Below are 24,115 nucleotides of genomic sequence, written 5' to 3' on the forward strand. Positions count from 1 at the left end.
CAATGATTCTCATTGGTTGATTGTTTTTGCCTGCTTTCTTTTTCAGTTGTGAGAGAGCAGTTATGACAGTGGAAAAACAAACAAACAAACAAACAAACTTGCAGTTGTTGAACTGAGGAGATGCAGATAGATTGGAGACATTTCTCACTTTGCAAAGCAGGAGAAGAAGATGGCTTTTACAGGCCTATAGCTTCTACCTAAGTGGACATGTCAAAATGTTTTCATTGGGAAAAGACAAAAAAATCAGGAAACAAAATTAAATATAGAATAGGATTGTCTCCAGTTCCATCCCTGGGCTTCATAGGTAAAGTAAAGACTCTGCTGTGCTTTCCTATTTCTGGTTATTGCTACTGAGCCACAACGGCACTCAGCTTCCACATGTATACAAAGTGGGAATGTCCATGACTGTAAAGAGGGAAATGCCATAGTATTGTAATTTCAGTGTAAGCGATGACATGTTGGAAAACTGGTTATGTAATAGATATGTAATATACGACATACTGTTATCCAGATAATCCAGATATTACACTTTTATAGCAAGTTAACAAAGTGCTTTCCAAGAAAAACTAAAAACACAGTTAGAAGCTGCACAATAAACAATTGGTATCAACAAAGCAATGTAACATAATAAAACAATAACTGCGTTTATCAAACTGATATAACAGTGAATAATTAAAAGAGCAAAGGAAGTCTTTCATTGATTCTGGATAGTCATTTATTCTCCAAAAGATTTCATATACAACAAGCTTTAACTGACAGCCTTGGGTGAGTCATCTGTATATGATGGAGGCTTTGTCTCTTTTTCATCACCGATCGTATCTTCTCAGATTTCATCACTTTATGCTTTTTATTATATCACCACAAACTTATCTAAGTGAAGCGCTGCAAGCTGTGGTCACATTAACCACCAGAGACTCATTATTTTTTCAATTTTTCAGGTGAGATTAACAGATAAATTATTAATCCAACAGTGAAACATGTTCACCTCACTGAGGAAAGTTGAGAGTTATTAACAGCTCGCCATCACCTTGGTAGAAGTGCCCCACTTAGTGGTCAAAAATCACCAACACTGCACGTGAACACTGCTCACTCAAGCAGAAGTCAAAGGGGTGCAGTGTACACACAGAAACATGTTTGCAACTTGTATGGTTCTCAGTATCATTATGTGGACAACAGAACCTGTCGTGTCCCAGAGTCTTCTTTGGATTTCAGTGTGACCTTAAGCTGAAAATACAGGATCCAACATAAACACTGAAACAGTTTTTTTTTAATTCAACACTGCAAACATATAAACTTTATAAATTATAGGAAACACACAGTGTGAAACTGCACCAACGATGAGGAGCCAGTGGTTCCTGAGCAACACTGCTGCAAAGGGTGAATTTTGGACGACACCTTATCATCCACCGGCATCCTCATAAGGGTGTAGACATCAAACTTGCTTTAGGTAAATTGATAACCAATAAATAAATATTAGGGAGGATAAAACAACATAAACATGCCGTAAATAATGATATTTATTATCACGCCTTTTTTTAAATTAAAAAATAAAAACACTAATTTCAGCCTCCATCTTTACTTCGTTCCAGTCTTATAGAGCGGTTTACCTGGTTCACAATTCAAAATAATCTTTATTAATCTGATCCTGGGCTTTGGTGTAGGTCCTGGGTTCATCTGGGCTATGAAATAAATCATTTTAGCTCTCTTCACTCTCCCTTTAAGCCAACTTTCTTTGGATAGGCTACCTCTAGTAAGCAGAATATTCGAACTGTTGGTGGATAGGGCTTCTGTGCTTCTCCCAGATCTGCCTGGCTGTCTGGGGTAAACATATTGAGGACAGCCAAAGCCAAAGGTTTAGAATTTGGTCATGTTTATTTTGAGCATCTACCTTTGTAAAAGCACATACTTGATAAAAATAAGGAAAAGGCTTAACATGAATTTGTGGAGCACTTGTATGCTTCCTGTGGAAACTGGTGTATAAACAAATAAGAACCGGTCATACAGTAAAACATAGTTGCATGATATGTATTCATAGGACAGGCTGATTCTGGTGCTGCTTGTAGTTTGAAAGGGAGTTCTTCCTTCCCTCTGTCACCAGGTGGTTGCTCATAGAGGGTCATGTGATTGTTGAGGGTTTTAAAAAAAAATATATATTGTAGAGTCTTTACCTTACAAAATAAAACTGAATTGAAATGAAAATGAATAAGAGATTTTAAGATATAATACAACGCCATGACATAAACAAAACAATTATCCCCATAAATAGGGGACTTAAACTCTTGCCATAGACAAGGTATTTACATGGATCTTAAAATGAAATTAATTTAATAATGGATGAAGTTAATCTCTTATTATTTTGACGCTATCTTTTGATAACAATGTGCGTTATATACATTTACATAAATGGCAATGGTAATCATCAAAACGTTATTATAACTTTAAAAGGAGGCTTTCTTATCTTAAAATGTCCATTTTTAGCAAGCACAAGTAGTATTTGCCATTTTAAAGACATTACAGGCAGAACGTTATTGAAACAGCTGCATAACAATTAGCCTACCAAGTGCCCCACTAAAGGTTTTATGAGGAAGTTATTATTACGTTAGAATATATTCAGTGGTACATTAATGTTTTGATGTGGGCTTTTTATTTTCTTAAAGTCTTTTTACAAATGTTAAAGCCGAAGTCGTGCATGCAGTGTAACCAGCCTGTCTTTTGAGCAGCTGTTAGCAGCAGCTCACATGGGTCGTTTCCGGGAAATGTGTGTAGCAGCTCTGCAGCAGTGGTGCTCTTGAACAGACCTTTAGTATATCGTCCCGGCTAAATTTCAACTGATAAAACGCCAGCAGCTCCCTGTTACTGTCTGTAGATAACCAATACAAACCGCATTAAGCATATATTACATGGAAACAATGATTTATTGTGGTTGCTAATTTCGGGTCTTCATCGGGACCGGGGGACTGAAGGGACAGAGGAGTTATATCGCGCAGGTAAGTGTGAGAAATGTGCATGTGTGTGTATATTCTTGGTGTCTTTAAAAAATAAACAAACAAGCAATATATAGGTATATGATACTCTGCGATAGCTGGAAATGTTTCACAAAAGAATATTTTATTTGTCGTTATATTTATCACGCAGTTGCAGAGCTTGTTTGTGTTTATGGCAGTGAGTGAAACTGTGATTTCCTCCAATGCCGTCAAGTTGTGAGCTGGAAGGGCTGAACGCGACTGTTTTCCAGAAGCACTTACACAATGTTAGATTTATTTAAACATGTCCGCGTTATCTCTGCTTTCGTGTCGGCTAAATGTGCCTGTTACGACTTCCACTCCTGATGAAAGCGTTGCATTGGGCAGGCTTGTTTTTATCCCGCACAAGCGCCGCTAGAGGCGCTCTACTTGCTAAATTAACAGCTAACGTTTTCTCAAGTGTGCTCACTGGATCTGCTATCAGAGAGTTAGCTTGAAGTTGCAACCAAGTTTAAATGTAAGTTCTGCAGCTTTGCGTTATATTTTTGTTCGATCAATTGCAATAACTTTGTTTCGAGAGTGGCACAATGTACTGTTGTAGATATATAAGGTAACAATTTGTTTTCACGGCGATTTAATTGTTGGGTTGGCAGAAGCTAATGTTAGCTACTTAGCTGTGGGAAGTTGTTAGCTCTTAGCTGAATAGCATGCATGCTTGTTTAACTGGTTGCTGGAGAGCAGGTGAAATACAGCAGTTAGATCTGTGATAATGTGCTGATATTTTGATATTGTGTAATTGAGCAATTTTACATATTAGTGCTATTTCTTCAATTTGTAAACTCTGTAACATATTGTATTATTTAAATAGTGTAGTCTGTTACTGTCTTGAAGCAGCTGTAATCCAGATAATTTCCTTAGAGAGAGGGTAGAATTAAGACTCAAAAATCAACTTTACCAGTCAATAAATAATTACTCAATGTGTGTTATATTTGAAATGTACTCAATAAATGAATGAAATTCATTCCAACCCATTTACACTGTAGTTATTATTAGAATGGTGACTGCTTAGGTTAAGAGCATTACAGACGACTATATTGTGTTACTTACTTTTTTCTTTAATTAATTTTGACATTAAGGTTACTTCTGTATCAAACAGTTGCTCTATTTAAATTGCAAAATATCACTGATGGGTTGCTTGCTTTAGAGACAGATAATGAAATTTCTAGGGCACTTTTTTGAGTACACCTTGCTAGTCCTGGTTTAGACCCCCTTTTTTCCTCGGCTGCCTTAATTCCTTCTGGCACAAATTCAACAAGATGCTGGAAACATTCCTCAGAGATTTTGGTTTATATTGAATTGGAAGCACAAAGTACCACACAGTTAGTGCATATTTGTCTGCTGCACATCGACGAGGTTCCCATTCCACCACATTCAAAAGGTTGTCTGTTGTGGAGGCCATTTGATTTCAATGCACTTCAGTTTAATTTATATAGCCCTTAATCACAACAACAGTTGCCTCAAGGAACTTTATATTGTTAGGTCAAGACCATACAATAATACAGAAGAAACGAAGAAAACTGCAACAATCATGTGACCCTCTATGAGCTAGCACTTTGGTGACATTAGGAAAGAAAAACTCCCTTTTTTTAAGAGGAAAAAAAGAAAACAGTTTGAGATGATTTGAGCTTTTTGGTCATCTTTATGAAAGCAGCCATCAGAAGATGGGTAGACTGTGTTCATAAAGGGATGGCCATGGTCAGCAGAAATACAGAGGTAGGCTGTGGCATTTAAATAGTTCTCAGTTGGTACTAATGCCTCTTTTCCACTAGTACCTACTCAGCTTAACTTGACCTGGTTTTTAGGGTTTTCCATTAGGTGGTAGTATCTGATACCAGGTACTTTATTAGTACTTGCTCGGCTGGGGTTCCAAGTGAGCTGAGTCGATCTGAAAATGTAACAGCAACTGACTGCATGCCAATGATCGGTCAGTCAGTGGTGTCGCGACTTTTTCACAGAGCCGCCATTTTTAAAAGGCATACACCAAGCAGCAGATATACCGTTGTCTCGACGTCCTCCATTATTGCATTGTGTTTGTGTTGCATACAAACAACATCATGGGACTTTCGGTGACATTACTGCAACGACCCGTAGCACATTGAGGTGGTACTCAATTGTAATTGAAATCAACCTTAACTGAGTGAAGTCAAGTAGGTACTAAGAGAAAAAGGCTTAGGTAATACAAAGCAGGAAGCATCATTTCATGTGAATACTTTATTCTGACCATAATTTTTGAATGCTGCAACATTGTTCCAATTTTCTGTCCAGTTTTGGCCTCAGTTTTCTGTTCTTAGCTCTCAGGAGTGGCACCTCATGTGGTGGCCTGCTGCCTTAGCCCATCTGCTTCAAGGTTTGATATGCTTGCATTCCCAATTGTAGCGGGTGCTTGAGTTAATGTTGCCTTCCTATCAGCTTGAAACCGTTTGGCTATTCTACTTGAACCTCTAGTATCAACAAGGCAATTTTGCTCTAAGAACAATTGCTCACTGGATATTTTTTCTTTTCTTTTTTTTAACCATAGTTATTAGACAGCTCTTTAGCTGACGTGACTTAGATATGTATTTCGAAAAAGATTTTGCTGTTAATTTGCTCTGTAGTTTATTTTCTTTAATAACTTTGACACATCTTATGTGATTTTTAAAGTTCAAACAACAAATATGCCAACACTTGCATACTTCATTCTTAGTGCCTTCATTTTTAATATCTGTTACATTTACAATAGATTTTGGTATTGACTTGCAAAAATGTAGATCTCAGTTGATACTGGATCTTTAGGGATTAACATAAATTCAGATATCTATATATGAATTCATATTCTCTATTTACATGGAGTATTTCAGAGATCTATTGAAAATAGCAATGAAGTCATTGTTTGTTAACTTGTCCTTAAGATCACAGTCTGCTCAACTGTGAATTGTACTCTGCTGCATATGCTGCAGACAGTACTGAGTGTATTGTAAATGATGGCTCTGGAGTTATTTGTTTGGGTTTAATGTCAACCATGTCATAGTCAGTGTTCATCGCTGAGACATCTGAGCTCTCTTGTGTGTCTTTGCACTTGCACTGGGAAATTTAAATAAAGTAAAATATTTATGTTTGAGTTATTGGTTATCTTTGTGTTTGCAGCATGGACGATGAGGGAGATGATAATCTATGCTTTGACACTGACTCAGATTTAGTAGAAAATAAGGACGGTACCAGGTGTCAAGTCAAATGGACTCAGGAAGAGGTAAGTTGAAAGAAGTCTCAGGACAACCTTTTCTCTTCCTACAGCATCTTGATTTTCACATAATTTATTCAGTTACTGTTACTAATGTCATATTGTTGGTTGTTTTTTGGCTCATATTAATTAACTACCTGGCTAACTCAGTATCTGTAAATGTCGTTGTAATGTTTTGATGGTAACCCATGTACTGTGTTTGGACTTATTTTCTCTGACATTTAGGATGACAATCTCAAAATTCTGGTCTGCAACATTGGAAAAAAAGATTGGAAAACTATTGCTAGTTTTTTACCAGTAAGTTTTGGTACATGCAGACATTGTTCAAGAATAAGATGAATAACAGCAGTGAATTCTGACTTAATACAGCGTGACATGTCTTGTTCCTTGTACAGGGGCGAACAGAATACCAGTGTATGCACCGCTGGCGAAAATATCTGGATCCTGACTTAATTAAAGGCTTCTGGTCCAAAGAGGAAGATGAAAAGGTGGGAAAATGAAAAACATGGTTTTAGTTTGGATATTTTCCTTTTTTTGTTATTTAAATTCTGTTTTTACTTTTGTATTTTTCTCTGGATAGATAGTAGAGCTTGTGGCCAAGTATGGCACCAAGCACTGGACTCTAATTTCAAAGCATCTAAAGGGTCGATTGGGGAAGCAGTGCCGTGATCGCTGGCACAATCACCTCGACCCAATGATCAGTAAGAGCTGCTGGACTGATGAAGAGGATCTCATCATCTATAAAGCCCACTCCATTCTGGGAAACCGGTGGACTGAGATTTCCAGGCTGCTCCCAGGAAGGTGGGCCAGTTAGCTAGCAATGACTGAATTTTTAAAATATGGTTAGCAGTCAAAATGCAATTTATTTATTTATTTTTTTCTGGCAGGTCTGACAATTCTGTGAAGAATCATTGGAATTCGACCATCAAACGTAAAGCAGAGCTGGGCTTCTTTAGAGATGCTGCTCAAAGCATTTCCATTGATATTCAGCAATTTGTGGATGGAGAGGTACAGTGCTTATTGGATGTAGTTCATACTTTTTAAGGCTTCATTTTCAGTTATAACTGATGAGATATGCCAGTATTGTTAGATAGATTTTATACTGGGACATAGCCAGCTCAAAAAATTCAAAGCTGCTTGTTTTTAATGTCACTAAACTACCATTTTTCCTGCAGTTTTAAGTTACAGTAAACTTTGATATTGTTAATTGTGAATTAATATTACATGATGTGTTACAGGTGGATTTCAAATGTGACGTTGTTTTAGATGCCGAACCAGTAACTCCTGAAGTGGTGAGCTTGCTATAGCTGTATTTCTGAAGAAAAGATTTAGGAATTCATAAATACCTAAATCTTTCAGGATTTCACACAAGCTGTTCTCATCCGACAAGTTTGGTTTACCTATTGTGCGTTTTGCTCTGCTGCAGCTCAGGCCTGAGAAGTCAATGCAGGACAAGGAGCACCATAAAGCCAAGCAGAAGACTGCTGCTCCACCTCCGCAGAGGTCTACATCAAAGAGAGAGTCTTCCTCCCTCAGCAATTCTTTTCTCCCCTGCTCAAAATCCAGTCCCAGCTCTGGCACCGCACCACCAGCCGTGCAGGTGGATCAGAAAAAGTTTGCTGATGCAGCACTAAGGATGATTGCTGAGGACATGTTGCCCCTCAGGTGAGTTCTTCTGCTGATAGTTGAGATAGTGTTGGTTTGTGATTCACTGAAGGAGGTTTGGTAATCCTTAAGTCAATGCAATTTTCTTGTCACTCTGTGGTTATGTTGAAAACTTTGTAAAGGCTTTTATATATTGAATTAATATTTACTGTATATCATTAAATGTATGATTCACTTTATTCCGCACAGCTTTGTTGAAGGGGCTGGCTTCAGGTCTTTCATGAGTACGATCAGCCCTGAGTACAACAAGCTATCCCAGCGCGCAGTGGCCCTGCAGCTTTATGACGAGGTGGAACGAGCCATCAAGCCTCAGCTCATCCGTGATCTTAAATCCTGCCTTGCCACAATGAAAGATGGTGAAAGTGCCATTCATGTCACCGTTGATCTCTGGGCAGGGGCTCAAACCCTGCCAGTAGAGGATCCCATTGTTGTTGTCCAGCTTCACTTTATCAGTGATTCCTGGCAGCTCCGCCGTCCTATTGTGGCCTTCCGTCATGTCAGCCACAAAAACCTCAGCACTTGTGTGTCCAGGGAGCTCGAAGGTGTGCTGCTCAGCTACGGGATCTTTCCTCGCAGCATCGGCTACGTCCTTGCCAACCAGGCTAAAGAAGCCCTAGCTACAAACAACTTGTTCTGCGACTACAAGATTATGTGCACGTCCAATAGAGGAGAACCGGATGGAGATGAAGTGCTGGCCTTTCTGTCAGACCAAATGTCTGAAGCAGAGTCCCCTTTTTCCGAGCTGCAGATGGGGACAAGGACTACATGTGCTGCCAGGACACTGCAGATAGTGATTAGGGATGCCTTAAGAAATTCAAGAGTAGTAGAGAACCTGCTCTCACAGGTCCACAATGTGGTGGCTTTCTTCAAGAGCAGCCCCTACTGGAGCGAGGTATGAGACTAAAGGATTTAAATGTTATTTCCAAGGTATTTAAAGCTGGGTTTCAATATATTCATGTTTCCTCTTGCTTACATTATTTAGTGTAATGTGGCAAATGTTTTACAGAAAAGATGCAGACCTGAGCTCTGTTAACAAGATTATTTTTGCCCTTTTTCTCTTTTTTCTTTTAAATTAGGTTTTGATGAAGGAGTACAATGTGTCTTTGTGCCCTTCCTCTAGCAACTGTCGTTGGAACTCCATGATGCTATCATTACGGCGAATGGTCCAGGAGTCTGTCTGGAGCTCCATCATGACTCTCCTGGCCCAGGCACGCATAGAGGCTAGTGACACAGCCAGCGCCCCACCACTGGTCATGGTTAAGAGGGAACAAGTGATTGACATTCTAGGTCTTCTTGAGCCCTTTGAGGAGGCTTTACAGGTAACAGAGCAAGTTTCTCTATAATGGAATTTCCAAATCTACATGTGTAACCTTTTGTTCAGTAATCCCATAATCAGGCTAAGAAGAAATGTGAACGGGGTCTTTAATAGAAGACATGTTTGTGTCTTATCTATCGTAGGTCCTGCAAGGAAATGGTGTGACTATGTCTCTCATCATACCGTCCCTCATTGGACTTGATAAAACCTTGGAGAATTGTGTCACCAACTACACCCACTTCTGCAAGGCCCTGCGCACAGGCCTCTACACACACTTCCAGCCAGTGATTCACCAGAAGGACATGATACTAGCTGCTGTGCTGGATCCTAGGATCAAACTGCAGGTACCAAATTAGGCCAGAAGCATAGTGGACTTCTGTAGATTTATATTTAATTGAATATGCGTGTTGAGTAGATAAAGGAAAAAAATGTGTGTACATTTAAAACAACCATTTTTTTTTGCAGCCGTTTTCTGATGACAACCAGGATGAACAGAATGATTTCCTAACACCTCCGTCAAAATCTGAGGCTCGCAGCATTGTTGAGTCCACATTAGAAAACATGGAAGCCTCAACTTTTCCTACTGTTGAGGCAGAGAAAGATCAGACAGGCAGTGGGCTGGAGCACGATGTGAAAGAAGAAAGCCAGACAGATGGCGTGATGGACACTTGTGCTGGCAGCTCAGACAACAACTGTCCTGAAATCAGTGAAAACGACCTCAAGAGGAAGTCCATCTTCAACTTCCTTCAGCCGCCTGCAAAGACTCTAAAGATGTCAGAGTTCGACGTGTACCTGTCTGAACCGCTGTGGGAAAGCAACTCTACTCTTCAGTACTGGAAATGTGCTTCTCGATTCCCGAAGCTCCAAGGCCTCGCCAAGAAGCTGCTGGCGGTGCCCGCCACATCTGGAGGTTTTGACCGTTTCAGTCCGATGGCTGCGTGCATTGTGAAAGCAAAAAGGAACCGCTTGCCACCTCACACCACAGAGAGACTGCTACTATACAAAAACTCTGTAAAAGTGAAGACTGTTAAAAAGCCCAGTCGGGCTGCTAAACACTGATGGATAACAGCTGAGTGTGGCAGAGGTTTCACAGCATTAAACAGAAACTCTGCCTCTACTTTTAAAAACTGTGCCATACGCTAAGAAGGAGGGTGAACTGCTAATACCTCTTATATTGTAGCAAATGAATCAGCTGACTCTTTCTTCCTAGAACGCATTTGCTGGTCTGCATTAAAAAAAACAAAACAACAAGTCCTGTGTTACAGCTGGTTTCATCAGTTTGTTAAAAGGACGCATTCTGGTCAATGATCCTCACAGCTTCATACCTGCAGCAGCGATAGAGATGCACACTGTCTCTGCGTGCTGTACGGTGCTGCTCAGAGTTGTACTTTGTCCCTTCCACACATGATTCAAGTCAGAGCTCTCTACTGGATTGGGAAATGGCAAATTAGAAATGGAGTCGGTGAATGAATGGCATCTGATTCACTTCAAACCAAAATGAGTTCAGCTTGTATCGTTCTTTTGCAGAATTTCATGTTTTCTGACTGCAACTTTTGTTAAGACAGTAATAAAATGTCAAATCAGAGGTTGAATGCTTATTTATTTCCACTATGCACTGATAAATGAGATATTTGCTGCCAAACGTGATGGAACAGTAGATCTTTATATTGAATTTGGCTATTCAGTCCCTCCACCCCAAAAGTCATTTATATTTTATAGTCAAATGAGAAATCCACTGTACATTTCTTTCAGGCATTACAGTTTTGTTTCATTCATTCTAACGTGAAATACAACAGTGTCAGCATCTTTTCAGCTTTTTATCAGACTTGTCTTTCACCATTTTCAAATAGCCTAATCAATAATTCATGTACTTTCATAGATGTTGTTGTTTTCCTCAAAACCATAGATTTTTAAAAAGAAAACATTTTGCTTGGATAAACTATAATGTCTGATGGAAGTTGATGGAAAAGCTTCATTTAGTTTGGCTTTGTCAGGTAGGCTGATGTTGGCATTGAATGACAGCTACCTGATTTTACTGCGGTAAAGACCGATAATGTGTTGAAAATTAAAACCAGTGTTATGAGTGCTGTGATCTCCTCTGAGAAGCATTCAAAAAGTTTTTGCTTGCATTAAACATTGGAGTATGTATCAGCTGTGTTATCAAGAAACTGAGATATCTGCTAGAAACTGGAATATTGGAATATGTCTGATATTAAAGACAGTTTGCGACTGAAGAAAACTGTGAGAACATTTTTTTTAAGCCTCTCATTGATTCATCTTCAGTTGAAACTGCGTCAAATCAGCTGCCAATAAGTAATTTAAATGCATTCTATTTTATTTTAGTGTTATTATTCATTTATATTTTATTGCGTCATTGTAGTGCATTTTACTTGTTTTAGTTGCATTCTAGTTTGTAAAGCAAGTTGTGCAGCATGGGCTGTTGGAAATGTGCTCGATCAATAAACCTGACCTTGACCATGTGTGGAGGGAGCCAGAAACATGCTGCTGTTTGCACATATTTAATAATGGGCTCTGCAGAGGAGCTAAAGAAGAGTCCAGCATGTTGCTCTGACTGTGTAACTCCTAAAGGTACAGTAACGGCAACATTGCCTAGTGACTGATCAGGCCAGTAAGATTTCTGTTTCTCATATAAACCATCTCAGTGACTTCAGCAGAGATATTTTGTTAGTCAGGGTAAATACAAGGATTAGCTACCGAACATGTGCTTTTGCTCAATGTCTGACTGCAAGTGACTGAGAATGTGTTTACTTTAAAAAATGAAATATGTATTTGGCCACAGTAACTAAAGGTTCGCTAACTAAAAACTAACTAAAATGTAGCTTTAAAAATAGCTGAGAACAGCCTATTTTAATAACCTCACTCCACTTCCTGCCACTGTACAAAAATGAAGCCAAAATTCCCTTTTCATGGGGACTGCCATCACTTTGTATTTTTGAAGCCAGTGTGTGCGTAGTAGTGAATAAAAGCAGATCAAAAGTACTCAAATACAACCACTTGTACACATCAAAAGAAAAATTCAGTTCACATCAATTTTATTTGTGCCAATTTTAAACCTTTATTATATTATATAATATAATATTGCAAGGTAACATCCCTACAATAACGCAGAGATTGTAGGGAACTGGTAGGAGGATTTTTTAGATGTGGTTGGGTTTGGCTGAAAGCCGGCGCTTGAGTATTTTTGTAGCAGGATTGTATACTCTACGTAGAGTTGACTGGGAAGTAAGTTCAGGTGAATGGGGATGAAACATTTCTTCTTCTGCCTTGGGAGTAACAGTGGACTTGAGGTTGAGTGAGCTCCTAGACTCAGACTGCTTCTTTGAGTTGTCTACAGTTTTAGACCGGGCCCTAGTGGAAATAGGAGGTAGCAGGCCATGCACTGCTTTTAGCTTACTGTCATATGTGGTAAGCTTGTTACCCATTTTACCCTTAAGGTCTCTAATTTCTTTCTGTTGTTCTTTCAGCTCATTGTCGCCTTTGGATGGAAAGTATTCCACATTACTCAGGTCAAATCTCACCTTTTTCCGGGCTATTTGTTCATCCCCATCCTTTCTTTGCTGCTCTGGGGAGGCTTTTTTCTCGACTTGCACAGTGTGGCCGAGTGTGTCATAAAGTCCCTTCAGCTGTTGAGCAGTTTTCAGACGGGCTATGTTATTTTTTTGGGATGAAATTTTCTTCCCAGGTTCCTGCGTCTCATTTTCAAATATAATTATTTGCTTAGTTTTATCCTCAAGGCAGTTTTCCAGACGGTCGATAGTAAAACGTTGCCTTGCCAGCTCCTTTATCTGACTTTCAGATTCCAGGACTTTAGCTTTTAACTCTTTCCTCAACGTTATGTTGTTACATTCCTTCTCCCTTTGACGTACTTTCAGTTCATCATTTTTCTTTGTCAGTTGGTTTTTCTCATCTATTGCCCAGCGCTTTCCCGCTTTATACTCCTCATTTTGTCTTTGACACTTTTTAAGTTCAGCCTGTAGTTTCTCTTTTTCTTCTTCCACACTTTTAACTTTCTGTTGACGGCAGTACACCTCCCCAGGTAGTGTAAGAAGCTCGTCTATCCTTCTTTCAAGGAAGTCATTACGATGAATGTACTTCTCATTGTTCTGAATCTCAGTCTGAAGCTGCTCATTTTGTTTCTGCAGTTCTTTAAGTGTTTCATTTTTTTCCTCAGTCGTCTTGCTTAGCTTCATCTTGAGTTCTTGTTTTTCCTGCTCATTTTTGATTTTAAGGACAACCAGAGATTCCACCTCCTTTTCTTTCTTGTCCCGCATCGTTTTTAAAGTGGCACACTTATTTTCAAGGTGTTTGATTGCCTTATGAAGAGCCCGAATTTTTGCCTCATATTTGTTTGTGAGATCTACATTCTGTGACTCTGCGGACCTTAGCTGGGATTTGGTTTCCTCTGTCATCTTCGCAACCAGTTCCTGCTCTTCTTTCAAAGATGCCTCAAGACTTGAAATCTTACAATTCTTTTCATCGATTTCCTCCAACTGAAGCTTTTCAGCTTGTTTGTACTTTTCTATCTCATTTCTGAGCACCTGCATTTCTTTGGACTCCTCTTTCATCTTTGCAACCAGTCCCTGCTCTTCTTTCAAAGATGCCTCAAGACTTGAAATCCTACAATTCTTTTCTTGGATTTCCTCAAGCTGAAGTTTTTTAGCTTGTTTGTAATTTTCTTGGATTTCCTCAAGCTGAAGTTTTTTAGCTTGTTTGTAATTTTCTATCTCATTTCTGAGCATCTGTATATCAAAGTAGCTTAGGGAGCTCATTTTGAAATGAATGTATTTAGTTTAGTTTATACGACGTGTTATTCTGTGTTTGAAAAATGATCTACTCAATGAGACAAAGTGTTCGCAAGTGGAAACTGTTAGTTCAGAACTATAGCGATCTATGGGTTCAAGGTATGTACTCGAGGGATATTTATAGGATCTGACTCCGCCCCCAGAACTGTCTTCAAAGGAGTTCAAGTGACGTTATCGCCGAACGTCGTGACATTCAAAGGACAGTCTATTATGATGTCATTTTGTACCAGAATGGGTTCAATTTGATATTGTGTCTTTGCAAGTTTGTTCAACTTGCATTGCGATTTCTTTTTTTAGCAGACTTTAGCGATCCTTCTACTTGGGCTGTCTTCAAGTTTAAGGTATCTGTCGTTTCCCACCGTATCCTGCCCCGATCGATCCATTTATGTACGAGCCCATCCGCCCCCGGATCCGTTCATCGGGGCTCATCGCTACTGTTGTAGTCACTTGTCCGGAGCTAACAACAGCTGTTGAGCTGACTATTAAGCTAACATTATGCCCGCTAGTGTTACGTGTCCTACAAGTCACACTTTTTCTGTGATAAACAGTTGAATTAAATTCTTACAGCGTATGAGAGGTTGGCAGCGTCAAAACATTAGCAATAGGCGACAATAACGAGTGCTGGAGGATTTATTTAGTTATTTATTTAGATCCATTTCTTCAGTATAAGAAGCCATACTATCAGAACACCGCAATACAGATACAACTAATAGGCTACTTATTCTGCAGAAAAACTTTCACCATTTGTGCTTAAGAGTATATGAATTTATATGACTACTGCTTATGTTGAAGATTAAGCTCAGTTTTAATATTTCATGTCATTCTATAATGATCATAGCGTATGCAGAGATGACACATATTTGTCCATTTTAATATTCAGCTGAGCATGAATGGAATGTCAGAGTGGTGTCTGACAGTATATATGTATGTTATTATAATGAACACAGTGTATATATGTATGAATGTTTGATTCAAAGATAAGATTAGACATTTAAAATAAATGAATAACAAACAAAAATCTAGCAGGTTGAGCACTGTGTGAAGCAGGAAACATTCAAGCAGATGAAAAATATATTAAATGAAAATACTGAGCTTATCGTTGATCAGCTTGGATTGTGTAGATCACAAATCTTTTGGTCTGAATCTTTTTTTATTTAATTTTTATAATATCCATCGTGACTCTCTTTTTCATCAGTGGAACTCTGTCCCAGTCTGCTCCACCACCGGGAGATTCTCCGCTGTCCACGATGTCTTCACTGTGGATGCCATGTTTGTGTCTTATCTATCGTAGGTCCTGCAGGGAAATGGTGTGACTATGTCTCTCATCATACCGTCCCTCATTGGACTTGATAAAACCTTGGAGAATTGTGTCACCAACTACACCCACTTCTGCAAGGCCCTGCGCACAGGCCTCTACACACACTTCCAGCCAGTGATTCACCAGAAGGACATGATACTAGCTGCTGTGCTGGATCCTAGGATCAAACTGCAGGTACCAAATTAGGCCAGAAGCATAGCGGACTTCTGTAGATTTATATTTAATTGAATATGCGTGTTGAGTAGATATAGGAAAAAAATGTGTGTACATTTAAAACAACCATTTTTTTTGCAGCCGTTTTCTGATGACAACCAGGATGAACAGAATGATTTCCTAACACCTCCGTCAAAATCTGAGGCTCGCAGCATTGTTGAGTCCACATTAGAAAACATGGAAGCCTCAACATTTCTTACTGTTGAGGCAGAGAAAGATCAGACAGGCAGTGGGCTGGAGCACGATGTGAAAGAAGAAAGCCAGACAGATGGCGTGATGGACACTTGTACTGGCAGCTCAGACAACAACTGTCCTGAAATCAGTGAAAACGACCTCAAGAGGAAGTCCATCTTCAACTTCCTTCAGCCTCCTGCAAAGACTCTAAAGATGTCAGAGTTCGACGTGTACCTGTCTGAACCGCTGTGGGAAAGCAACTCTACTCTTCAGTACTGGAAATGTGCTTCTCGATTCCCGAAGCTCCAAGGCCTCGCCAAGAAGCTGCTGGCGGTGCCCGCCACATCTGGAGGTTTTGACCGTTTCAGTCCGATGGCTGCGTGCATTGTGAAAGCAAAAAGGAACCGCTTGCCACCTCACCCCACAGAGAGACTGCTACTATACAAAAACTCTGTAAAAGTGAAGACTGTTAAAAAGCCCAGTCGGGCTGCTAAACACTGATGGATAACAGCTGAGTGTGGCAGAGCTTGCACAGCATTAAACAGAAACTCTGCCTCTACTTTTAAAAACTGTGCCATACGCTAAGAAGGAGGGTGAACTGCTAATACCTCTTATATTGTAGCAAATGAATCAGCTGACTCTTTCTTCCTAGAACGCATTTGCTGGTCTGCATTAAAAAAACAAAACAACAAGTCCTGTGTTACAGCTGGTTTCATCAGTTTGTTAAAGGGACGCATTCTGGTCAATGATCCTCACAGCTTCATACCTGCAGCAGCGATAGAGATGCACACTGTCTCTGCGTGCTGTACGGTGCTGCTCAGAGTTGTACTTTGTCCCTTCCACACATGATTCAAGTCAGAGCTCTCTACTGGATTGGGAAATGGCAAATTAGAAATGGAGTCGGTGAATGAATGGCATCTGATTCACTTCAAACCAAAATGAGTTCAGCTTGTATCGTTCTTTTGCAGAATTTCATGTTTTCTGACTGCAACTTTTGTTAAGACAGTAATAAAATGTCAAATCAGAGGTTGAATGCTTATTTATTTCCACTATGCACTGATAAATGAGATATTTGCTGCCAAACGTGATGGAACAGTAGATCTTTATATTGAATTTGGCTATTCAGTCCCTCCACCCCAAAAGTCATTTATATTTTATAGTCAAATGAGAAATCCACTGTACATTTCTTTCAGGCATTACAGTTTTGTTTCATTCATTCTAACGTGAAATACAACAGTGTCAGCATCTTTTCAGCTTTTTATCAGACTTGTCTTTCACCATTTTCAAATAGCCTAATCAATAATTCATGTACTTTCATAGATGCTGTTGTTTTCCTCAAAACCATAGATTTTTAAAAAGAAAACATTTTGCTTGGATAAACTATAATGTCTGATGGAAGTTGATGGAAAAGCTTCATTTAGTTTGGCTTTGTCAGGTAGGCTGATGTTGGCATTGAATGACAGCTACCTGATTTTACTGCGGTAAAGACCGATAATGTGTTGAAAATTAAAACCAGTGTTATGAGTGCTGTGATCTCCTCTGAGAAGCATTCAAAAAGTTTTTGCTTGCATTAAACATTGGAGTATGTATCAGCTGTGTTATCAAGAAACTGAGATATCTGCTAGAAACTGGAATATTGGAATATGTCTGATATTAAAGACAGTTTGCGACTGAAGAAAACTGTGAGAACATTTTTTTTAATCCTCTCATTGATTCATCTTCATTTGAAACTGCGTCAAATCAGCTGCCAATAAGTAATTTAAATGCATTCTATTTTATTTTAGTGTTATTATTCATTTATATTTTATTGCGTCATTGTAGTGCATTTTACTTGTTTTAGTTGCATTCTAGTTTGTAAAGCAAGTTGTGCAGCATGGGCTGTTGGAAATGTGCTCGATCAATAAACCTGACCTTGACCATGTGTGGAGGGAGCCAGAAACATGCTGCTGTTTGCACATATTTAATAATGGGCTCTGCAGAGGAGCTAAAGAAGAGTCCAGCATGTTGCTCTGACTGTGTAACTCCTAAAGGTACAGTAACGGCAACATTGCCTAGTGACTGATCAGGCCAGTAACATTTCTGTTTCTCATATAAACCATCTCAGTGACTTCAGCAGAGATATTTTGTTAGTCAGGGTAAATACAAGGATTAGCTACCGAACATGTGCTTTTGCTCAATGTCTGACTGCGAGTGACTGAGAATGTGTTTACTTTAAAAAATGAAATATGTATTTGGCCACAGTAACTAAAGGTTCGCTAACTAAAAACTAACTAAAATGTAGCTTTAAAAATAGCTGAGAACAGCCTATTTTAATAACCTCACTCCACTTCCTGCCACTGTACAAAAATGAAGCCAAAATTCCCTTTTCATGGGGACTGCCATCACTTTGTATTTTTGAAGCCAGTGTGTGCGTAGTAGTGAATAAAAGCAGATCAAAAGTACTCAAATACAACCACTTGTACACATCAAAAGAAAAATTCAGTTCACATCAATTTTATTTGTGCCAATTTTAAACCTTTATTATATTATATAATATAATATTGCAAGGTAACATCCCTACAATAACGCAGAGATTGTAGGGAACTGGTAGGAGGATTTTTTAGATGTGGTTGGGTTTGGCTGAAAGCCGGCGCTTGAGTATTTTTGTAGCAGGATTGTATACTCTACGTAGAGTTGACTGGGAAGTAAGTTCAGGTGAATGGGGATGAAACATTTCTTCTTCTGCCTTGGGAGTAACAGTGGACTTGAGGTTGAGTGAGCTCCTAGACTCAGACTGCTTCTTTGAGTTGTCTACAGTTTTAGACCGGGCCCTAGTGGAAATAGGAGGTAGCAGGCCATGCACTGCTTTTAGCTTACTGTCATATGTGGTAAGCTTGTTACCCTTTTTACCCTTAAGGTCTCTAATTTCTTTCTGTTGTTCTTTCAGCTCATTGTCGCCTTTGGATGGAAAGTATTCCACATTACTCAGGTCAAATCTCACCTTTTTCCGGGCTATTTGTTCATCCCCATCCTTTCTTTGCTGCTCTGGGGAGGCTTTTTTCTCGACTTGCACAGTGCGGCCGAGCGTGTCATAAAGTCCCTTCAGCTGTTGCAGCAGATCGTCATTTTCTTTTTTCTGTACTGCATTCTTTTGTCGTTGAATGCCAATGTCAGTTTCCAGTTCTTCTATTACTTGCTCAAGCTTAAATACTGTGTGTTTGGACTTTGTCAGAGCTTTCTCAACCTCTTCTTTGTCCTCCACAGTTTGCGTCAACTTTGACTTCACTGTGAAGAGGTTGTCATTTGCAGAGCTAAGCTGTTTCTCGTGTTCTTTCTTTTGTTCTGCCTGCTGCAGTTTGATAATGTCCAGCTCAGTCTTTACAGCATTATAGCTGGTCTTAGCATTGGCAAGGTCTACGTTTGTCTCTTGGAGTTCTTGAGCCTTTTCTTTGATTTTATTCTGAAGTGTCTTTATAGTGTCTCTAACTGTATAGAGTTCGTTCTCAATGCAGAACTTTGTCTCAGAAAGGAGCACTTTATCAGACCTAAGATTTTCACGTCTCTTTATCTCCAGTTCCAGATCGTTTTCTGCTTTGCTAAGAGCAGTTTTCAGACGGGCTATGTTATTTTTTTGGGATGAAATTTTCTTCCCAGACTCCTGCGTCTCATTTTCAAATATAATTATTTGCTTAGTTTTAACCTCAAGGCAGTTTTCCAGACGGTCGATAGTAAAACGTTGCCTTGCCAGCTCCTTTATCTGACTTTCAGATTCCAGGACTTTAGCTTTTAACTCTTTCCTCAACGTTATGTTGTTACATTCCTTCTCCCTTTGACGTACTTTCAGTTCATCATTTTTCTTTGTCAGTTGGTTTTTCTCGTCTATTGCCCAGCGCTTTCCCGCTTTATACTCCTCATTTTGTCTTTGACACTTTTTAAGTTCAGCCTGTAGTTTCTCTTTTTCTTCTTCCACACTTTTAACTTTCTGTTGACGGCAGTACACCTCCCCAGGTAGTGTAAGAAGCTCGTCTATCCTTCTTTCAAGGAAGTCATTACGATGAATGTACTTCTCATTGTTCTGAATCTCAGTCTGAAGCTGCTCATTTTGTTTCTGCAGTTCTTTAAGTGTTTCATTTTTTTCCTCAGTCGTCTTGCTTAGCTTCATCTTGAGTTCTTGTTTTTCCTGCTCATTTTTGATTTTAAGGACAACCAGAGATTCCACCTCCTTTTCTTTCTTGTCCCGCATCGTTTTTTCAGTGGCACACTTATTTTCAAGGTGTTTGATTGCCTTATGAAGAGCCCGAATTTTTGCCTCATATTTGTTTGTGAGATCTACATTCTGTGACTCTGCGGACCTTAGCTGGGATTTGGTTTCCAGCAAAACATTTTCCATTTTTTCCATCTTTTCATCTTTGGATTCCTCTGTCATCTTCGCAACCAGTTCCTGTTCTTCTTTCAAAGATGCCTCAAGACTTGAAATCTTAGAATTCTTTTCATCGATTTCCTCAAGCTGAAGTTTTTCAGCTTGTTTGTAATTTTCTATCTCATATCTGAGCACCTGCATTTCTTTGGACTCCTCTTTCATCTTCGCAACCAGTTCCTGCTCTTCTTTCAAAGATGCCTCAAGACTTGAAATCTTACAATTCTTTTCATCGATTTCCTCCAACTGAAGCTTTTCAGCTTGTTTGTACTTTTCTATCTCATTTCTGAGCACCTGCATTTCTTTGGACTCCTCTTTCATCTTTGCAACCAGTCCCTGCTCTTCTTTCAAAGATGCCTCAAGACTTGAAATCCTACAATTCTTTTCTTGGATTTCCTCAAGCTGAAGTTTTTCAGCTTGTTTGTAATTTTCTATCTCATTTCTGAGCATCTGCATATCAAAGTAGCTTAGGGAGCTCATTTTGAAATGAATGTATTTAGTTTCGTTTATACGACGTGTTATTCTGTGTTTGAAAAATGATCTACTCAATGGGACAAAGTGTTCGCAAGTGGAAACTGTTAGTTCAGAACTATAGCGATCTATGGGTTCAAGGTATGTACTCGAGGGATATTTATAGGCTCTGACTCCGCCCCCAGAACTGTCTTCAAAGGAGTTCAAGTGACGTTATCGCCGAACGTCGTGACATTCAAAGGACAGTCTATTATGATGTCATTTTGTACCAGAATGGGTTCAATTTGATATTGTGTCTTTGCAAGTTTGTTCAACTTGCATTGCGATTTCTTTTTTTAGCAGACTTTAGCGATCCTTCTACTTGGGCTGTCTTCAAGTTTAAGGTATCTGTCGTTTCCCACCGTATCCCGCCCCGATCGATCCATTTATGTACGAGCCCATCCGCCCCCGGATCCGTTCATCGGGGCTCATCGCTACTGTTGTAGTCACTTGTCCGGAGCTAACAACAGCTGTTGAGCTGACTATTAAGCTAACATTATGCCCGCTAGTGTTACGTGTCCTACAAGTCACACTTTTTCTGTGATAAACAGTTGAATTAAATTCTTACAGCGTATGAGAGGTTGGCAGCGTCAAAACATTAGCAATAGGTGACAATAACGAGTGCTGGAGGATTTATTTAGTTATTTATTTAGATCCATTTCTTCAGTATAAGAAGCCATACTATCAGAACACCGCAACACAGATACAACTAATAGGCTACTTATTCTGCAGAAAAACTTTCACCATTTGTGCTTAAGAGTATATGAATTTATATGACTACTGCTTATGTTGAAGATTAAGCTCAGTTTTAATATTTCATGTCATTCTATAATGATCATAGCGTATGCAGAGATGACACATATTTGTCCATTTTAATATTCAGCTGAGCATGAATGGAATGTCAGAGTGGTGTCTGACAGTATATATGTATGTTATTATAATGAACACAGTGTATATATGTATGAATGTTTGATTCAAAGATAAGATTAGACATTTAAAATAAATGAATAACAAACAAAAATCTAGCAGGTTGAGCACTGTGTGAAGCAGGAAACATTCAAGCAGATGAAAAATATATTAAATGAAAATACTGAGCTTATCGTTGATCAGCTTGGATTGTGTAGATCACAAATCTTTTGGTCTGAATCTTTTTTTATTTAATTCTTATAATATCCATCGTGACTCTCTTTTTCATCAGTGGAACTCTGTCCCAGTCTGCTCCACCACCGGGAGATTCTCCGCTGTCCACGATGTCTTCACTGTGGATGCCATGTTTGTGTCTTATCTATCGTAGGTCCTGCAGGGAAATGGTGTGACTATGTCTCTCATCATACCGTCCCTCATTGGACTTGATAAAACCTTGGAGAATTGTGTCACCAACTACACCCACTTCTGCAAGGCCCTGCGCACAGGCCTCTACACACACTTCCAGCCAGTGATTCACCAGAAGGACATGATACTAGCTGCTGTGCTGGATCCTAGGATCAAACTGCAGGTACCAAATTAGGCCAGAAGCATAGCGGACTTCTGTAGATTTATATTTAATTGAATATGCGTGTTGAGTAGATAAAGGAAAAAAATGTGTGTACATTTAAAACAACCATTTTTTTTGCAGCCGTTTTCTGATGACAACCAGGATGAACAGAATGATTTCCTAACACCTCCGTCAAAATCTGAGGCTCGCAGCATTGTTGAGTCCACATTAGAAAACATGGAAGCCTCAACATTTCCTACTGTTGAGGCAGAGAAAGATCAGACAGGCAGTGGGCTGGAGCACGATGTGAAAGAAGAAAGCCAGACAGATGGCGTGATGGACACTTGTGCTGGCAGCTCAGACAACAACTGTCCTGAAATCAGTGAAAACGACCTCAAGAGGAAGTCCATCTTCAACTTCCTTCAGCTGCCTGCAAAGACTCTAAAGATGTCAGAGTTCGACGTGTACCTGTCTGAACCGCTGTGGGAAAGCAGTACTGGAAATGTGCTTCTCGATTCCCGAAGCTCCAAGGCCTCGCCAAGAAGCTGCTGGCGGTGCCCGCCACATCTGGAGGTTTTGACCGTTTCAGTCTGATGGCTGCGTGCATTGTGAAAGCAAAAAGGAACCGCTTGCCACCTCACACCACAGAGAGACTGCTACTATACAAAAACTCTGTAAAAGTGAAGACTGTTAAAAAGCCCAGTCGGGCTGCTAAACACTGATGGATAACAGCTGAGTGTGGCAGAGCTTGCACAGCATTAAACAGAAACTCTGCCTCTACTTTTAAAAACTGTGCCATACGCTAAGAAGGAGGGTGAACTGCTAATACCTCTTATATTGTAGCAAATGAATCAGCTGACTCTTTCTTCCTAGAACGCATTTGCTGGTCTGCATTAAAAAAACAAAACAACAAGTCCTGTGTTACAGCTGGTTTCATCAGTTTGTTAAAAGGACGCATTCTGGTCAATGATCCTCACAGCTTCATACCTGCAGCAGCGATAGAGATGCACACTGTCTCTGCGTGCTGTACGGTGCTGCTCAGAGTTGTACTTTGTCCCTTCCACACATGATTCAAGTCAGAGCTCTCTACTGGATTGGGAAATGGCAAATTAGAAATGGAGTCGGTGAATGAATGGCATCTGATTCACTTCAAACCAAAATGAGTTCAGCTTGTATCGTTCTTTTGCAGAATTTCATGTTTTCTGACTGCAACTTTTGTTAAGACAGTAATAAAATGTCAAATCAGAGGTTGAATGCTTATTTATTTCCACTATGCACTGATAAATGAGATATTTGCTGCCAAACGTGATGGAACAGTAGATCTTTATATTGAATTTGGCTATTCAGTCCCTCCACCCCAAAAGTCATTTATATTTTATAGTCAAATGAGAAATCCACTGTACATTTCTTTCAGGCATTACAGTTTTGTTTCATTCATTCTAACGTGAAATACAACAGTGTCAGCATCTTTTCAGCTTTTTATCAGACTTGTCTTTCACCATTTTCAAATAGCCTAATCAATAATTCATGTACTTTCATAGATGCTGTTGTTTTCCTCAAAACCATAGATTTTTAAAAAGAAAACATTTTGCTTGGATAAACTATAATGTCTGATGGAAGTTGATGGAAAAGCTTCATTTAGTTTGGCTTTGTCAGGTAGGCTGATGTTGGCATTGAATGACAGCTACCTGATTTTACTGCGGTAAAGACCGATAATGTGTTGAAAATTAAAACCAGTGTTATGAGTGCTGTGATCTCCTCTGAGAAGCATTCAAAAAGTTTTTGCTTGCATTAAACATTGGAGTATGTATCAGCTGTGTTATCAAGAAACTGAGATGAAGGAAATTGCCTTCCCGGGTTTCCTCCGTGGCGTGAGCGATAAGCAGAGTTCTGTCCTTTCCTTATAAGATTCCTAATTATTTAAAGTAACACTCAGGTATGCCATTCAGCTGGGTTAGTTACGACGTCGGGAGCAGCTTGGGAGAAC

At 39.4% G+C, this 24,115-nt stretch overlaps 3 protein-coding genes across 6 annotated transcripts; all 3 read left to right on the forward strand.

The window, feature by feature from the left end:
* Positions 1-2,733: 2,733 nt before the first annotated feature.
* On the forward strand, positions 2,734-10,805 carry mybl2a (v-myb avian myeloblastosis viral oncogene homolog-like 2a). Of its 2 annotated transcripts, none has more exons than XM_004554037.5 (12): positions 2,734-2,987; positions 6,147-6,249; positions 6,466-6,537; positions 6,636-6,728; positions 6,821-7,041; positions 7,128-7,248; positions 7,479-7,532; positions 7,667-7,905; positions 8,095-8,797; positions 8,982-9,224; positions 9,364-9,564; positions 9,686-10,805. In XM_004554037.5, exons 2-12 carry the CDS (start codon positions 6,148-6,150, stop codon positions 10,277-10,279), a joined length of 2,643 nt encoding a protein of 880 aa, XP_004554094.1. In that variant the 5' UTR covers positions 2,734-2,987; position 6,147; the 3' UTR covers positions 10,280-10,805. The 2 variants fall into 2 exon arrangements, with proteins under 2 accessions (XP_004554094.1, XP_004554095.1); XM_004554038.6 differs by lacking the exon at positions 2,734-2,987 and adding an exon at positions 3,302-3,480.
* A 3,444-nt stretch (positions 10,806-14,249) lies between these two features.
* Positions 14,250-16,774, forward strand: LOC112436656 (uncharacterized). 2 transcript variants are annotated; one of them, XM_076878070.1, is made up of 3 exons: positions 14,250-14,384; positions 15,335-15,535; positions 15,656-16,774. In XM_076878070.1, exons 2-3 carry the CDS (start codon positions 15,359-15,361, stop codon positions 16,247-16,249), a joined length of 771 nt encoding a protein of 256 aa, XP_076734185.1. In that variant the 5' UTR covers positions 14,250-14,384; positions 15,335-15,358; the 3' UTR covers positions 16,250-16,774. The 2 variants fall into 2 exon arrangements, with proteins under 2 accessions (XP_076734185.1, XP_024662202.2); XM_024806434.2 differs by having other exon boundaries at positions 14,289-14,384; positions 15,239-15,535.
* Positions 16,775-20,702: 3,928 nt separating this feature from the next.
* Positions 20,703-23,375, forward strand: LOC143414205 (uncharacterized). Of its 2 annotated transcripts, none has more exons than XM_076878071.1 (3): positions 20,703-20,998; positions 21,853-22,149; positions 22,270-23,375. In XM_076878071.1, exons 2-3 carry the CDS (start codon positions 21,973-21,975, stop codon positions 22,720-22,722), a joined length of 630 nt encoding a protein of 209 aa, XP_076734186.1. In that variant the 5' UTR covers positions 20,703-20,998; positions 21,853-21,972; the 3' UTR covers positions 22,723-23,375. The 2 variants fall into 2 exon arrangements, with proteins under 2 accessions (XP_076734186.1, XP_076734187.1); XM_076878072.1 differs by having other exon boundaries at positions 21,949-22,149.
* The last annotated feature ends 740 nt before the right edge of the window (positions 23,376-24,115 follow it).

The sequence above is a fragment of the Maylandia zebra genome, linkage group LG20 (assembly GCF_041146795.1).
Source record: "Maylandia zebra isolate NMK-2024a linkage group LG20, Mzebra_GT3a, whole genome shotgun sequence".
NCBI classification, from domain to species: domain Eukaryota; kingdom Metazoa; phylum Chordata; class Actinopteri; order Cichliformes; family Cichlidae; genus Maylandia; species Maylandia zebra.